The 17,203-nt window shown below is 42.6% G+C and overlaps 2 protein-coding genes across 3 annotated transcripts; both read right to left on the bottom strand.

Moving 5' to 3' along the window:
- Nucleotides 1-9,992: 9,992 nt before the first annotated feature.
- On the bottom strand, nucleotides 9,993-10,933 carry LOC119646314 (probable cytochrome P450 6d5). 2 transcript variants are annotated; one of them, XM_038046733.1, is made up of 4 exons: nucleotides 10,705-10,933; nucleotides 10,377-10,625; nucleotides 10,170-10,215; nucleotides 10,029-10,134 (listed from the first exon to the last, which is right to left on the bottom strand). In XM_038046733.1, exons 1-4 carry the CDS (start codon nucleotides 10,916-10,918, stop codon nucleotides 10,116-10,118), a joined length of 528 nt encoding a protein of 175 aa, XP_037902661.1. In that variant the 5' UTR covers nucleotides 10,919-10,933; the 3' UTR covers nucleotides 10,029-10,115. The 2 variants fall into 2 exon arrangements, with proteins under 2 accessions (XP_037902660.1, XP_037902661.1); XM_038046732.1 differs by having other exon boundaries at nucleotides 9,993-10,215.
- Nucleotides 10,934-11,279: 346 nt separating this feature from the next.
- Nucleotides 11,280-12,067, bottom strand: LOC119646779 (probable cytochrome P450 6d2). The gene is made up of 2 exons (XM_038047363.1): nucleotides 11,539-12,067; nucleotides 11,280-11,487 (listed from the first exon to the last, which is right to left on the bottom strand). Exons 1-2 carry the CDS (start codon nucleotides 11,706-11,708, stop codon nucleotides 11,445-11,447), a joined length of 213 nt encoding a protein of 70 aa, XP_037903291.1. The 5' UTR covers nucleotides 11,709-12,067; the 3' UTR covers nucleotides 11,280-11,444.
- Between the last annotated feature and the right edge of the window lie 5,136 nt (nucleotides 12,068-17,203).

Below are 17,203 nucleotides of genomic sequence, written 5' to 3' on the forward strand. Positions count from 1 at the left end.
ATTAAACCTTAGCCGCAAAGGAGAAGGGACTACAAGCTTGACTGTCAGAATCTTCTGCTCCGCCTCTATAAGGAAAAGCGGAAGAAATGGAAGTAGATGGACACAACTCGTCTAATTCCGGTATGTGGAAACAGATCCATGCAGCCCGGACACCGTAGACCTGGGAGGGTCCCAGCCACGACAACGGAATGCACTGCAAAGGAAGTAGAAGTTTCTTGGGTATGGGGGGCGTTGCTACACCACCAAGTGTGACAATATCCAGAGAAATCGGAACCAAGAAAGCGAAACTTTCGTTGGGAAGTGAGGACAAGCTGGTAACCCCGGTGAAATGCATACTGAACGCAGCAAAGCTGGCAAAGTTGCAGGACTTAACAAAATCTGCGATATTGTATCAGTAAAGAGGACTAGGATCTTTTTTCGAAGAGATATTCTCGAAACCGAGGACCTGCGTTCTGATGTCAAAATTGTTAGAGGCAACCATGCTGAGGCAATTTGTTCCCAGGAATTTGTTGCGGTCAACTTACAATATCAGGTGAATGGTAGGAGGAAAAAAGTTAATAGTTGCCTCTGCTTACTTATCCTCTGATTCTTTGTGTCCTCCGCTGAGGCAAGAACTAAGGGAACTAGTAGTATATGCAACATCAAGTGGCTTGAACTCTTAATAGGTTGTAATGTGAACGCTCAGCATATTTATTGGGGCAGTAACAAATGCAATCCTAGAAGAGAGAAACTGTTTGATTTTATCACTTCAGCTGGTCTGATGACCGTAGGATGCGCCTCACGTTCATTGGGCCAAGAAGAAGTGAATTAATTGACCTAAGAATCTGCACTTCAAAGTTGTTAGAGTTGATCAGATTGAATTCTCCCTCCCAGATCACCGTTATTTTAAATTTAGTCCGACTATTGCAGGCGAAGAGTCTGTAATACAAAGACAGAATACTAGGAAAACGGATTGAACGAAGTTCAATGAACTTCTTGGCGACAAAGTGCAGCTCCCTAGATGACAATGGAGTCTTTTGACAATAGAAGATCAATTGTAAACTCTAAATCGCTCACTTTTAGAGTGCTTTGAAGAGGCTTGTCCTATTTCCTGAAGCCGAAGCGGTAAAACGGTTCATTGCGCCACGTAGAACTGCAAAAACTCAGGAAATTAACCAGGCGAATTCTAAATCGTAGCAATAAAGATGAAGAATGGTTAAACTTCCGGACCTCACAGCGTAAATATAAGAGGCTCGCAAAACATTGGAAATGAGGTTCCTTTAGAACATACTGTGAACAACTGGAAGGTGAAAGGGAGACTTCCAGGCTGTGCAGAGTGCTTAATAAGGACGAGGCGGCCAAGTTGGATTTTCTTAGAAAACCGGATGGTGCTTTCACGAACTCCAGAGTTACGTCAGTGCAGACTCTCTTAGAAGTAAACCAAGGACGAGGCGGCCAAGTTGGATTTTCTTAGAAAACCGGATGGTGCTTTCACGAACTCCAGAGTTAAGTCAGTGCAGAGTCTCTAGAAGTACACCAAGGACGAGGCGGCCAAGTTGGATTTTCTTAGAAAACCGGATGGTGCTTTCACGAACTCCAGAGTTAAGTCAGTGCAGACTCTCTTAGAAGTACACCACCTAGGAGAACAGGTCTCACAAGTAGGAGGAAAAGAATTGGCTGTTTCTTCAAACCACTCAACGCGAAGCTGTTCCATCCTTGAATTGGGGCACTATGAGCGCGGTCGTTACGAATGAAAACGCGAGAGTTGCTAGACTATCATTTGAACACTCCAGAGCACCTGGCATGGGTGGCATCTAACTTAGAGCAACTTGTAAGAAATATTTTTCGAAGATATTTTGCTCTGGCAGAAGATGAAGGTAGTCCTCATACCTAGCTTAATATCATTTTTGCTGAAATATCTGGAGAGACTGGTTGAGCGTTACATTCGAGAGAAGGCACTAAGTTCAAACCAACTAAATGAAAACAAACATGCGCCCTTCCAAAAGCTTTATGATCCCGCTAGAGAGCGTGGTGTTCATGAAACTTTAATTTAGTGAATCTAGGCTATGCTAGCGCAGAGATTGCTATGAACAAAAACGACGAAAAGCTGCTCTCAAGGACGTGTGCTATCGCCACTTCTGTGAAGTATGCTGATCAACTTACTACTATGTGAACTGCAAAATCTGCACTTTCAAGCTTGTGCGGATGACATGACTGTGTTTGTTGTTGTTGGAGATCTTGGAACGGTATGTATTTACACAACGTGCCATTGGTTTGATTGACAGTTGATGCATCAGGAATGGACTTTCATAAAATCAAATAAAACCACAATAGTACTATTTACAAAAAGGAGGAAACTGAATGGTCTTTGCCTTTCAGAGATGAGAGGTCCGACCCTTAAACTTTCCGAAGAAGTGAAATATCTGAGAGTTATCCAAAACAAGAAGCTTATTTGGGACAAACATGAAAACATAAAAATGAAACGAGCCCTCACAGCTTGTGGGCCGTATAGGCGGGCCATTGCCTCGACATGGGGACTTAGGACTGAGGTAAGAATGAGGATATATGTCACTATCATTAGGCCCATGTTGTGTTATGTATCTGTCGTGTGGTGGATTATGGTGAAACAAAAGAGTTTTCGCTGTAAGCTAGCTACACTGCAAGGAATTGTGTGTCTGGGTATCACTGGTGCCATGAACATGATATCCGGCGCAGCTCGGAATGCATTTCTGAATTTGCAGCCCTTGGATTTGTTTATTCAAAGCACGCAATGGGAGCAGTTCATAGACAAATTCGATTAGCTCAATAGGAAAGAATGGACGTGGGGGCACAGAGCATTGGAACATTTATTGGGAGAACTGAATCCAGTTTTCGCAATACTTTCTGATTCTCGAATCCCCATACATCTCTTTGGTAGAAGATATGAAGTTATCTTGAAGCAAAGAGAAAATGGGGCGAACCTAAAGAATGCATGGCGGGATATGCTGAGCTCTTCTACACCGATGGCTTAAAAACAGAATAGAGTTCTGGAGCAGTAATCTACCTGTCGAATAAAAACGAGAAGTGAGCTTTTCCCTTTTTCCCAATTGGGGTGCCAGTAGCATTGGCTAATACTGCTATCAAAAACTGGGAACAATTTCCCATTATAGTTCTTCCTTGTCTGGTAAAGTAACACACTATTCATATTAATCCTTTCACATTTAATAACCGCCATTATTCAAGTTAATTCTTTTGCATTAAGCTTATCAATATTAATATTTACAATTTAAAAAATTAATTAATCATCATTCTACTTTTTTTTCCTTGACACCGCAGGCTAATCCCATTTTTTTCTTAAACTCACATTCAAAAACAATTAATTTTTTTTAAATTTATCATTTAAATCATGGCCTGCTCCGCCACGGAGAATACCGATGGTGGCCACTGATAATCGAATTAATAGTGGATCATCGGCACATTGCAGGCAGCAGCAGGTGCCCAGAATACAGTCGAGCCCTTAGCACAAATCGCAGATGAAGTTGATACAAATCAACTTCAACCACTACGAGGCGTCGCAGGATTTACTCTAGCAAACCATCCGCGAGAAAAACATCGATGTGGCCATAATAAGCGAACCATTTCGAAATCACGGTGGTAACGTTTGGGTCAAAGACCAAACGGGCCAAGCAGGGCTATGGGCTTCGAGGAAATAATAGAGCACCCGGAGGAGGGCTTTATCAGAGCAAAGGTGAAGGACGTCCACATCTACAGCTGCTATGCTACACCCAGCGCTACACTCTTCTAGTATGAGCAGATGCTTGCTGCTCCTGTTGGGGCAGCCGGACAACTAATGTGAGGGAACGTGTTCTCCTCGAAGTTTGCGCGGAGCTAAACGTGGTACTGGCGAAAGTTGGGGCTTCGTACACTTTCCAGGGAAGGGGCCTGAGGTCTATTGTGGACCTGACATACGTGAGTGCCACTTTAGCCAGTAGACTCACTTGGCATGTCAGTGAGGATTATACTCACAGCGACCACCAGACAATCTGCATAGAGATCAAGGGCGGATCGAGCTCGAAAAAGAGTTCTCGCAGAATGCCGGGTGGTACGCTTGGCTAGACAGCGAAAGCTTTCGAGGGGGACACGTTTTCCGCGGTGCTGAAATCCAACATATCCCTAAATGGTACGGCTAGAGGAAAAGCCACCCAAATCGCCCGATGGGTGACGGAAGCATGCGATGCTAATATGCCCAGAAGGCGGTTGCTCCCCAGTAGACAAAACCACCTACTGGTGAAACAACGAAATCGCAAGTCTGCGAGCCGCATGTTTCCGAGCAAGGAGGCTATGCCAGAGGCTCAGGGGAGGAGGCACACAGGCAATCGCGTGGCCGGAAGCCATCCGGAGGAGCAAAAACAACTGCTTCAAACAGCTGTGTGACCATGCCGACATAAACCTCTGGGGCGAGGCTTACAGAATGGTAATGGAAAGGCTGCGGAAATCACCCCAAGTCATCTGTCCGCGGCTCCTGAAATAGATTGTTACCACTCTGTTCCCTCACCATGAAAATAGCGGAAGGCAAATGGTCGTCCAGCTAAATGACGGCATAATACCTCCAGTAACTGTGGAGGAGCTGCGGGAAATATGTGGTAGATTCAGTGACAACGAGGCCCCAGGTTTGGATGGCATCCCCAACCGAGCTTTGAAACTGACAGTAAAGACTAGGTCCGACCTTTTCGCCAACACCTTCGAGGCGTGCCTAAAAGAAGGAATATTCCCTGCCCAGTGGAAAAAGCAAAAGTTGGTGTTACTTTCGAAGCCAGACAAGCCATCTGAAAACTCGCGCGCGTCGTATCGTCCTATCTGCCTGTTGGATACAATGGGGAACATGATGGAGAGAGTCGTCTACAACAGACTATTGCCATCGTCAAAGCCAGCAATGGTTTGTCGGAGCGCCAGTTTGGTTTTCGGCGCACCCACTCGTGACTACGCGACGGAAACAGTGAGAGTGGTAAAGTAAAGGTAGAAAATAACACTGTGATAGTGGAGGTCGGTGGACATAAGGTCGTATCAAAGCCGGCTATCAAATACCTGGGGATAATGATTGACACCAAATTGAGTTTTTCTACCACATTATCCAGTTTCTCACGGGACACGATGGTTGCTACAGACAGTATCTTCACTGCTTTGGGTTGGATGATTCTCTGAATTGTCCCAGATGCGATGGCATACCGGAGGATCCAGAACATGTGATGTTTCACTTTGCCCGATTCGCGATGGAGGGAAGGAGCTTAAACCAGGTGCTGGGTAATAGCGTGACCCCGGAGAGCGTGGTTGCGGAGATGCTGGAGTCCGAGGAGAAGTAGCTTACGGTTGGCTCCGAAATCATCCAAATTTTCCACCTTCGTGTACGCACAAAAAATATATATATGTATATGGTGTACCAGGTTTATCCTCATCTGAGTTGCAAACGCAGAGCTGCATGCGACCAGGCGCGTGTCATGGGTTGCGGATAATGACATGACCCACCGGGTCAGCTACGAATGTCGCAAGTTAATCATGTAAATAAGTAGACGCGGACAAGCAGAACGTTTCCCTTTGTGTTCGTCCTCCCTTACCGATTCTTCCCGTTCAGGAGGAGTAAACCTCCTTAACAAATCCATAATCCGGGGTGAAGGGATCGACGCGCCTATCGGATGAATTGCAGTGACGTTACACTGTATTTCAGCGGCTCCCCTCCAAATACCTTCCCTACCTTTGGAGGTTCCTCATTACTCGTGGGAATAAAATTGGGGACTTTTGTTTAAATTCTTTAAATGGGACCCCAGGGACACGAAGACAGTACCCAACACGGTTAAGGGTCGTTCACCAACATCAGAACGGCTCTTCGCCCTTGGATGTTTTGGCGGTTATGCCGTCAACCACCAGGGACGGGAGACCTAGGCGTCGTATGGTTTGGACGAACCAACTTAACGAATTTATCGTCCGCGCCTATTACCGTGTCACGGATTTGGAACGGAATCCATCAGGGTACAGACATCGACTACATGACACGTTCATAACCCGATTTCCGGAGCTAAGTCATGTTCCGGTCGTCAACCAGTACCGGGTGATAGTGAATAACAACCGAGTTGCCTTTCCAACTAGGCAACAAATCTTCCAAGAGGTTTCACTTGAGCTCGGTCTGGAGTCATCAAATTACCGGACTAGTCAAAGGAGTAACACAAGTACTCCACCTGTAAGGCACTCCATGAATCCAGTAGTCAGGAGAAGCTTAGTAACTGGGGATGTAGACCCAATTTATAATGAGGCTTTGACCGCATTCCAGGTCGCATTCACAGAGTATGCTGAGATTCTCCCAGACGCTAGGCCAAAGATCCCAAAACTGAAGTTTATTCCGGCAACTACTAACATTATTGCTGCCGTTGACAGAATTTTGGCTGATCGTTTGGCTAGCGAGATTACTGCTACAGAGGTTCACAGCCTGATCTACGTTGCAGCTGCCACGGTTATTCGTCTCCATAATCAACATCTTAGAGCGAATAACAGAGGTATGCGCAGAAGGATTTTACCGTTCTGGGTGTTTCGACCCAACAAAAGAGTCGAAAAATTGAGAAAGGAGATTGGTCGTGTGACGCAAGCACTCCTTGGAAATCCATCACCAAGATTGCACAGATGCGTTGCGAACATCATTGGAAACTACTATCTGTCCAATGATATGCCAATCGAAGAAATCCTCGAGGTGCTTAAGCAGAAACTTGCGGTATGCTCCAATCGCATCCGTAGGTATCAAAAAAGCTTCCAGCGAAGGACAGATAACACCTTGTTCTTCCAGAACCAACGGGGATTCTACAAAAATCTCACCAACTCAAGTCGGGAAAGCAACCTCGATCTGGATCAGGCAGAAGACTTCTGGAGAAGTGTTTGGAGCGAATCCAGCCGTTGCAATTTAGAAGCAGCGTGGCTCCCACACCTTATGCGTTCATGCGAGGCCCTCCCCGAAATGACCATGCCTGACGTAACTGAAGCCGACGTTGAAGCAGCCCTTGACAAAGCAGGTAACTGGAAGGCGCCAGGAGTTGACAAGATTCACAACTTCTGGCTGAAGCGGTTCAAGAGCACTCACAGGATATTGGCAAATCAATTTAATCAGATGATTGCCGATCCTGATTTAGTTCCACCATTTTTCACCAAGGGGATAACTTTCCTCATCCCCAAGGAACAGGGTGCCTCTTGCCCTTCAAAATGTCGACCAATTACTTGTCTTCCTACCATCTACAAGGTCTTCACTTCAGTTCTGTGCGCGAACATCTCAAAACATCTTGATGTTCATAAGTTGATAGCTGAGGAGCAAAAAGGATGCGCAAAAGGCTCCCAAGGCTGCAAAGAACAGCTTATAATCGATACGGTAGCTGTAAAGCAGGCTGTCCATCAAAAACGAAACATCTCGACAGCCTACATCGATTATAAATCAGCCTTTGACTCCATATCACATTCGTGGTTACTACAAGTGTTACGCTTGTATAAAATCAACCCGAATGTCGTTCTTCTTCTGAGAACAGTAATGAAGAATTGGAGCACGAAGCTATCGGTATCCTCATAAACATCAGGAGAGATACCAATCAGGCGTGGCATTTTCCAAGGCGACTCTCTAAGCCCACTGTGGTTTTGTTTGGCTTTGAATTCGCTATCCCATCTTTTGCATGAAAGCAAATACGGGTTCCAAGTCAAGCATGGCATATTGTCGAAATGTACATTAAGCCATTTAATGTACATTGGCGACATCAAATTGTATGCCAAAGACGAGAACCAACTTCGCTCCTTGCTGGACATCACCATCCAGTTCAGCAGGGATATCGGCATGCAGTTGGGCTTGGAGAAATGTCGCATAAAAACAATTGTTCGGGGAAAACACACCGACAACGAAGGATACAGCCAAAATAACATCCGAATTGAGGGTATGGATTCGGACGACGTCTACAAATACCTCGGCATATTGCAAGCAACAACACCTGCTGTGGCAATAATTAAATCTAAGTTGCTGGGGGAATTTGAACGGCGTCTGGATCTTGTCCTTAAAACTGAGCTGTACGGGGAAAATAAAATCATGGCAATCAGTACCTTCGCCATTCCCGTCCTTCTATACACTTTCGGTGTGATACAGTGGAGTAATACTGATTTAGAATCTGTCAATAGACGGGTAAGGGTAGTTCTTGCAAACAACAACACGCACAATAGAGCTGCCGAAAAATTGAGGATCACTATCCCACGTCATCAGGGAGGAAGGGGGTACTTGATTTAAAAACGTTGCACTACAATCAAGTGCATTCTCTTCGTGAGTTTTTCTATGAGAAACAATCCTCTAGCCAAATACATCAGGCTACCGTCATGGCAGATAATAAATTATCTCCTTTGAACTTGAGAAGCAGAGAATGGGATCCCATGTCGAATGTTACTTCAGTCCAACAGAAGATCGACATGTGGAAAGAGAAACCCATTCACGGAGGTCATATAAAAAATTTGTTGTTGTCAGGCATTGACATCGATGGTTAACAAATGGTGTACTTTTCTATGAGACCGAAACATTCCTAACTTCAATTCAGGATGCTTCGCTCCCAACAAAAAATTATAAACGGTACATTCTTCACGACTCCTCAATCACCAACTCCAGTTGTAGGTTATGCAACTGTGAAGAGGAGACCGTCCAGCGCATAACATCTGCGTGCAGGATGTTGAGCAGTACCGAGTACACCAATCGCCATAACTTCGTTTGCAAGATTCTCCAACGAAGCCTTGCGTTGAAGTATAACTTAGTGGCAACCTACCATCCTTACTATAAGTATACTCCGCAGAGAATCTTGGAAAATTATCGGGTCAAACTACTGTGGGATCAACCTATTGCCACCGACCGCAGTGTTAATCATAACAGACCCGATCTAGTTCTGCTTCTGAAGGAAGAACGAGCGTGCTTTATAATCGATGTGGCCGTACCGTTGGACCGGAACACTGTTGAAAAACAGCACGAAAAAATCCGGAACTACGGCCCCTTGGCAGACGATATGAAGCAGACTTGGAGACTACAAAAGATCGAAGTAGTCCCAGTAATAATTTCAGCGACGGGATTAGTCCCGCAGAACTTACATGAAGCGCTGAAAACGCTCGATCTTAGGGCTGGACTATACATGGAGATGCAAAAAGCGGTTATCCTTGCAACCTGTGCTATAGTCCGATGAGTCCTGTCCGGTAACAATCTGACCTAATGGGTTTCAGTCTTGATCCGCACTGTCTTCAATATAAGATCCATGTCTCTGTAGTGTAGAACCTCCGCGTCATTGGCTGAAGTGTTTGCGACAATCGGGATGTAGTAACACATTTTCGCATGGTCGCACACACTTTGCGTTAAAACGCATCATCGCTGTGATGCGGGCCTTTGGATGTTGCTTTCAGCCCATCCTTAGGTTGGTCGCCCCTCGGTCCGGTTGGGCGGGAAGAGGGTCCGTGGGCTTTTTGAACTATATATATATATATAGTAGTTGCTTAAAAAGGGATCCTACCCTTATAACTTCTGCAATTTTTTAATAAGCATCCTGTAATGCAGCCAGCAGTATTATTACAAAGCACATTTGTTTTATTTTATTAAATTTTATTAAATCTTACATGACGTATCGTATTGGGTAATGATCATCCTTTTGTATTGTGTTCATGTGTTATATTATATATATTCGAAGATACTTTTTAGATACTTCGCCAAGAGGTCAGTATTCTCCTTCACAGATCAACCCCCCCCCCCCCCCCTTACGTTTACGTAATTTTCGTCTCTTTATAGGCTATTGAGAAAGTCACATTTTTATGATGTCAAATTGTAACACAATTATATCTGCTAATTAAGGGTTCAAGGTTATTCTTTTCTGTTCGGTGAGCGAATTCTTTGCCACAGTTTCGGTCCTCTACGTTTCTAAACAGTATGCAGTGTAATTAAAGAAGCAACCTTGATTCAAGAACATTTATTATAGTTACCAACGGACTTAATAATTACTCAGGAAAATAATTTTTTTTAAGTGGTATCACGACCTTTACAGGTGTTTCGATATTTTCAGGCTGTTTGAAGGCGTTTCGATACTTTTAGATTAATTCCATTTTTCGCCCTCAAAGCTATTGCGAAATTATCGAATTCTATTTCTCGCTTGTTGAGTGCACTCAATTCAAATTTAGTCAGCAATCGAACTACGGCCATCTTGGCGCTGAGTTTCGCTTGCCTCATCCCTGAAATATTATAAAGTGTAACTATTTATAGAGGTACATCCATAAATAAGGAAATGATATTTATAACCTAATAGACAAGATGAATGGTGTTTTATTTGTTTTAGTACCACTTTTCAAAAGAAGATTTTATGATATGATGGTGACACTCGGTATCAACTTACCAATGCAAGTCCGTGGTCCATCTCCGAAAGGAATATAGGCATTCGTGTTGAATGCTTTGCTGCCGTCACGAAATTGTTCGGGGTCGAACTTCATTGGATTCGGGAAGTACTTTGGATCTCTGTGGAATCCCAAGACGGATATTATTAGTTGTGTCTCTTTCTCGATGACAATATCACTGTCAGGAATTCTAAAAGGTTTCGTGCATATCCGATTGAGAACAGGTAATGCTGGATATTTGCGGGCAGCCTCTGTTAAAAGTGAATTGAAAAAAAGATCATAAGGAGTCTGCCTAATTTGGTAAAGTGTAACTAGCTTAACGAAAATTACCTTGAATTACTAAATCTAAATATTCCATTTCTTGGATAGACTCGTAACAGATAATCCCATTGTGTTTCTCTAGTGTTTTAGCAATATCTTCTTTCAATTTTTGCATAACGTCTTCATTCTGTGTTAGCTCGTGCAAGCAACAAGCTATTGTAATCGATGTAGTGTCCGAGCCGGCAAGGAAGAAAAGGAGTGTCTGGGCGACAATCTGGTTCATTGAAAGACTGACTTTCTTATCTGAAAAAAACAATATTAAGTAGAATATTCAGAGCCACAATAAACATGGAATAAGCTCATTAGTGCAGTGATCTCATTTAACTTACCGGTAATTCTACTAAGACAGTTTTCGTTCCCTTCCAGTGTTCCTGTTTTTCGAAGTTGCATTAACAATTGCAAAAAGTCATTTCTTTGCATATTGACTTCCTCACGATTTTGGATTGTTTTCTGTATAATATCCCCCATCACAGACATGAATTTATTGATGTGTCTATGTAACTTGAGAAAGTCGAAAAGCCTGATAAGTAGAATATTTGAAACTCGTTGTGACTAGAAATGAATATTTTCACCTACTTTGGATAGAAAAACAATGTTGCAGTAGTTAAATTAAGGATAAAATCCTTGGTATTAAATTTTTCTCTGAATTCGGCAAATATATTGGCGTTGTCCTTGAAGGTATCCACTTCCAATCCAAAAAAGATAGAAACAATGACATCGTTGGTGTATCTGTGGTAAAATGGTAAATATTAGTTTCGTTTCGAATAGCTGGGGATCGTGAGAGGGTAAATTCTGAAAAAAGGTATTAGGAAGGGTTTATTTTAGTATCCAATTTCAACTCACTTGGTTGTCATTTTCTCTACATCGATAATACCATTGTTGGTTTCTATTAAATTTTCCAAATGTTCTTCCATTTTTTTTCCAACCAATTCGATTGCTGGAAACATCCTTTTTAACTTCCCTGATGTAAATGTAGGAGTAAGATTCGCCCGTAATTCCTTCCATCTTTTCATTTCTAAACTGAAGAGGTTCGCTGACAAAGGACTAAGCTTTTCATTTGAATGTACGCCACGATCATGGAAACTTTGGAAATCGGTGACTAAAATCTTTTTTGCCAAATCGGCATCACGGATTAAAATCCCAGGACGAAAGAAGAAATAAACACCGACAATTGGTTTGTCCGATTTGTTATATAAATTTGCTGCTGAAACCGTGAACGACTCATCTGATGAAAGCCTTTAAATTTCCATAAAGCAAGTGTGGCTTAATATATGGAATTCCACGGCGTTTCCAGTATCCATACACGTATTGGTGGATAACAAAAAGGGCTACTAGTAGAAGTCCGACTGTTACGATAAACATGGCAGATTTGGTGATTGGAATCTGAAAATTTGAAGAGAAAAATATTTCAAATAAAATGGATTATATTTAAATATTTGAAACGCATGAAAAAAATAACGATTAGAATGAAGGGACAAACCTTATGTTTCTCAGGGTTTAAACACCTGACATATAATGACAGTACATATAGAACAACATTAAAACAAAGGAAGTGGAGAGGATCTCAAAAAAAAGTTTCAGTAGTTTGTAATCATTATTTTTACCGATTTTTGGATCATACACGTTAGTTTTAATTTATCTAGTAGAGCTAGTAGAATCATTCGTTAGAAGTTAGAAATTACTACTACGCAAAGAGGTGTCATCAGCGTAGTTTAGATATTTGTGGAGAGATGAATTTTTTTCTTTGAGCAGGGAAGTGAAATGTATTTACGCAGAAAATGTCGGACTCCTGTCTTAGACAGACTAATGGCTAAAACACCTCTTCGGAGATCTAGGCTATGACCCGGACCCGTTTGACACATTACGTCAGGCTAAACTTATTTAGCATATGAGCTTAAGCATTCTCCTCTTTTTCTCGTTAAGAATGCCTTGAGTTTAACGTACCACTCGGTTTCACGTATCCTCGCAGTACGCAATGGCCCCATGTCAGGGATGTAAGACAACCCTCCATCGAAAGGCGATGGCACTTCTACCTTCTGCAGAAGAAAAAAGTGTGGGAAGCACCATCCACCAAATCTTTGCAACAAATGCAGTCGGGGGACGTGATTTCCCGATTGTGTGCAGTTAAGATTGATAGTACCGATGTCCGCTGAGCAGCTGGGTTAAGTAATGGCCAACATCACCGTGCTGTGGATTGAACCATGGCGGCACGCCTTTTATGAGGTGCGCGGTCCATTTACGTATCGATTCTCTTTCCCAAATTTGCTGTCACGCGCAGAGAATACGGACTCTCTCTTCACAAAGTACAGGCTCCTCATATCCCCCGCCTTTTCGAAAGTATATAAGCCTACGCTCGGCAGCATAGAGAGCGATCAGAGCAACTACCGCGATCACCATTAGAGCTGACTCCGAGGCGTTACGATAGGCGGACACAATTCGCAGCGCCCCTCATACATTTCCTTCCTGAAGGGGTCAGCCCATGCTTCGAATTCATAGAGGAGGGCGGATTGGACCGGACTCATCAGCAAGCGATGTCTGCTGGATAAGGGAACTTCGACATTAGACATCAGCCGACAAATCGCAAACATTCTAGCCGCAGCCTTGTCTACGGTGTTGTGAATTTCCTCAAAGAAGTTTATCGTCGTGTCGGCGCTTCCCGCAACTTTCCAGCGGGGGCCAAAAACAACCGCTATCAAATATACATTAAATGTGTCAAGTAGCAAGTTTGGCTTGTATTTGTTCACCACTTCACTGGAAATACCATAAGGTCTTGGTGCGTTTTTGTCTTTCATGGACGGCACCGCCATCTGTAATTTCTTTGCGGTGAAGAGTGGGCATACCTCTGTACTCACTCCTTCATCGACAGCGTCAGTTTGGATCGGGTAAGCAGGGAAAAGAAAGTACACAACTTCTTCCATCTTCGCTGTTTCCAGAGAATAGGGTGACCCATGGGGTAACTAACCTATACCTAAGGCCCCATGGTTCTCTATCTACGTGGTTGATTATCTCCTGCCAGAAGTATAAGTGTAAGGGAACGATGGTTGCCATAGATTTCACAATGGACCAAAATTTGAAAATTTGTTTTGCTCCCTTTGCGTAATGTTGGCGAGTAGTGGAATGAGGTAGAATCTAGTAGTAAAAGAACCGCCAAAGAAATCATTAATCAGCATCAGTTTAATGATGAATGCCAATGCACAGTGGGAAAAAGAATTGGGAATATCTTAAACTAGAAACAAGCTAAAATCTTCCGAAAGAAAAACAGAAGGTTAAAAAGTAAGATAATACAGATTAAGCAATAATCATAAGACTCAAATTTAAGGTTCGACTAGAATTCGACAAAAAAGACAGATATCTGATTGAAGATAATTAATAGATTGTTTCACCATCTTACCTCGCAAAAATTAAGAGTACCCCTAGAACAAAGCACAATGAAAAGGATACCTACAAAAACTGAAAAACAATTTGAACAGATAATTCTGTGCCGGTTTGACACAAGAATCTGCTATGTCCGATGTTTAAGCAAAGGGCAGTAGACGTTGCTGTCAACGCTATATATTTGCTGTATACACGTTTTAAAGAGCCAAAAATAATCGAAAGAAGATTCTAGCCTTTTTCGAGAAATTCAGTCCGTGAACTAATTTGTCGTTTGCAATTTAAGCGGCGGAAGGGTTTTAGAAAATATTCAGGGACTTTAAACAGGCATACAAGAAGCACAGTTCAATCTGTACCGCATAAAATATTGCATAAATTAGGAGTCCCAGCGAAACATCAAAATGTCAATGGTCCATTCAAACGTTGAAGTGACGCTGCAGAGTCAGCTAACTGGGCTGGATCCAAACATGTTGAACATAACCCTCGAGAATATTATCTGAAAGACGCCCGCGAAACCCATGTGGAATTTGATGAGATAGTAAAAAATTTGGAATAAAATTAAATGAGGATAAAAATAAATCAAGGAAAAGGACGCGAATTAGATGAAAAAGTGCATTTGAATAGTTATAACTTGGAACAAATAGCTTCATATTCTTAGGTGCTTCAATTATGAAAGACGAGGCAGCGGGACCTGCACGAGGTCACGTAGGAAAGCAGGCAGTCAATTTTGGCCCTAGTAAGGAGGGATGACCGATAGTGAACCAGATACAGCAAAAGATTGTACCTTAAACGTGATGATCCTGCACTCACATCAGAATTCTCAAACTCGAATCGATACGTCATTTAGAATAGATGAATTACAGGAGATTTTCCAGACGCCCACATAAAGTCCTGTTCTAGAAGAGACAATCATCTGGGGACGCTGGAAAAATTGACTCGATTTACTACGGATATTGCAGCCTGCTTGGAATTGAAGAGCGCTGTCGCTTGACTAGAAATGATGGAACTGGAGATTTAAGCAGGCAAAGGACCGACATTGGAAAACGAAGGATATATGACATTAATTAAGGGTTCAGAGCTGTTGATGGCTAAATTAAGAGTAGGTTTATAACAGAGTAAATTTAACCTTATAGATGTGTTTGCCTTGGAGCTTCACGGAGCTTCCTAAGAGAACAAATGCTTCTCGTTATATTCCTACGTCCAACTTAAGTCCTGACTGGCTTCATAGAAAGAGAACAGTTTAGGAAAAGGCAGTTTAGATCGGTTGTTGGAACAGTAATCCTGCTGTAGTGAATTGACTATTAAGAGCAAATGTCAAAATACCCCAAATATACCCAGAAAATTCTGAATGCACGTCATGAATAAATAAGGCATCTGCGAGTTGGTAATAGAGAAAATGGTTAGAGGATGTTGATTCTATAGATTCTTTGGATATATATTATAGTATACTTAATGAGTTGGCATCGGGGATTGACTCGTTTCTTCTTTTTCTTCAGCCTTTGTCCCGTTCACAAGCGGGGTCGGCTCGTCGTGATCGGCTTCGCATAGAACTAATTAGTGAAGTAGAATGCGAGCCTGTCGGCGGTCAATTTTGTAAGCTGAGCTTAAGACTTAAGTAGTGACAGTAGTGAAAATCAGGACTATTTTGGAGTTTCTGATTTTAAACAGGAAAATACTCACCTGAACGCAAATATTTGTCGCGGGTTCTGGATTCAATAAATAAGCTAAGTTCACACGAAATTTAACTTGTTAACACTATGTTTAATTTTCCACTATTTCATTTCAAAGTAAGGATAAGTAATCAAACTATAAATACTTAATTCAGGTTTTCTCAAAATTCAGTTGGGGTTTCAAGACAAAATTTGTTCATTTGGTCACTGAAATATGTAGCTGACTCCGTTGAGTTTCGAATCACACTGTTGATACGCGATTGTCACTATACGGAGTTTAATTCTGCACTACTCGCTTCCCTTGCAGATGATTCGTAACTTATCTGTGAAAACTATTAGGTTGTTGCAAATGAAATGTCGGATTTTTCAATGAAGTGAAGTTAGTTATGATTTTAATGTTTAAAACTGCCGCAAGGTGACTCTGGTGGTATGGGATAATTGAGTATAAATAGTCGTTCGTTCGATCAAGGAGTCATTTCAGTTTCAATCGTCATTGAAGTTCCAAGTAAAACTCAAAGAAAAAAGCATGGAAGGGAGTCAAAAACGTCTACTTTTTCTATATGAATTTAAACTTGGTCACAACGCAGCGGAGGCAACCAGAAACATTTGCAGAGCATTTGGAGCTGACGCAGCAAACGAACGAACGACATAGCGGTGGTTCGAAAAATTCCGATCAGGCGACATGACCCTCCAAAGTGAACCTCGTGGACACCCAGGACCATCGATCGACAACGACGAGTTGCGTTTGATAGTGGAATCTGATCCCCGATCATCGATTCGTGACATTGCAGAGAAAATAGGCGTACACTATTCGACAGTATCTCGGCACTTACAACAGCTTGGAAAGGTGAAGAAGCTTGATAAGTGGGTTCCGCATGAACTCAACGAGCAAAACATGGCGCTGCGAATGGAAATATCCAGTTCTCTACTCAACCGCAACAGGAACAATCCCTTTTTGCGCAGAATAGTGACATGCGATGAAAAGTGGATATTGTACGACAATCGTCGCAGATCAGCGCAATGGCTAGATGCCGATCAGCCTCCACAACACATGCGAAAACCGAGCCCTCACCCGAAGAAGGTAATGGTAACTGTTTGGTGGTCTGCATCTGGAATTATTCATTATTCGTTTTTGGAGCGTGGTGAAACAATTAATGCAGAGAAATATTGTGCCCAACTTGATGAAATGCACGAGAAATTACGTGTTCAGCGGCCTAGATTGGTCAACAGAGATGGAGTGATACTGCTCCATGATAACGCCCGACCTCATGTTTCCAGAATGACGGTCCAAAAATTAAATGAATTACGATATGAGACTCTTCCTCATCCACCATATTCACCCGACCTCTCGCCAACCGACTACCACTTTTTTAAGCATTTGGATCACTTTTTGGCGGGGAAACAATTCAGCAATGAAGTAGCTGTCAAAAGTGCCTTTGAAGAATTTCTTAGCTCTAGAAACCCAG

The sequence above is a fragment of the Hermetia illucens genome, chromosome 1, assembly GCF_905115235.1.
Source record: "Hermetia illucens chromosome 1, iHerIll2.2.curated.20191125, whole genome shotgun sequence".
In the NCBI taxonomy this organism is placed as follows: Eukaryota; Metazoa; Arthropoda; class Insecta; order Diptera; family Stratiomyidae; genus Hermetia; species Hermetia illucens.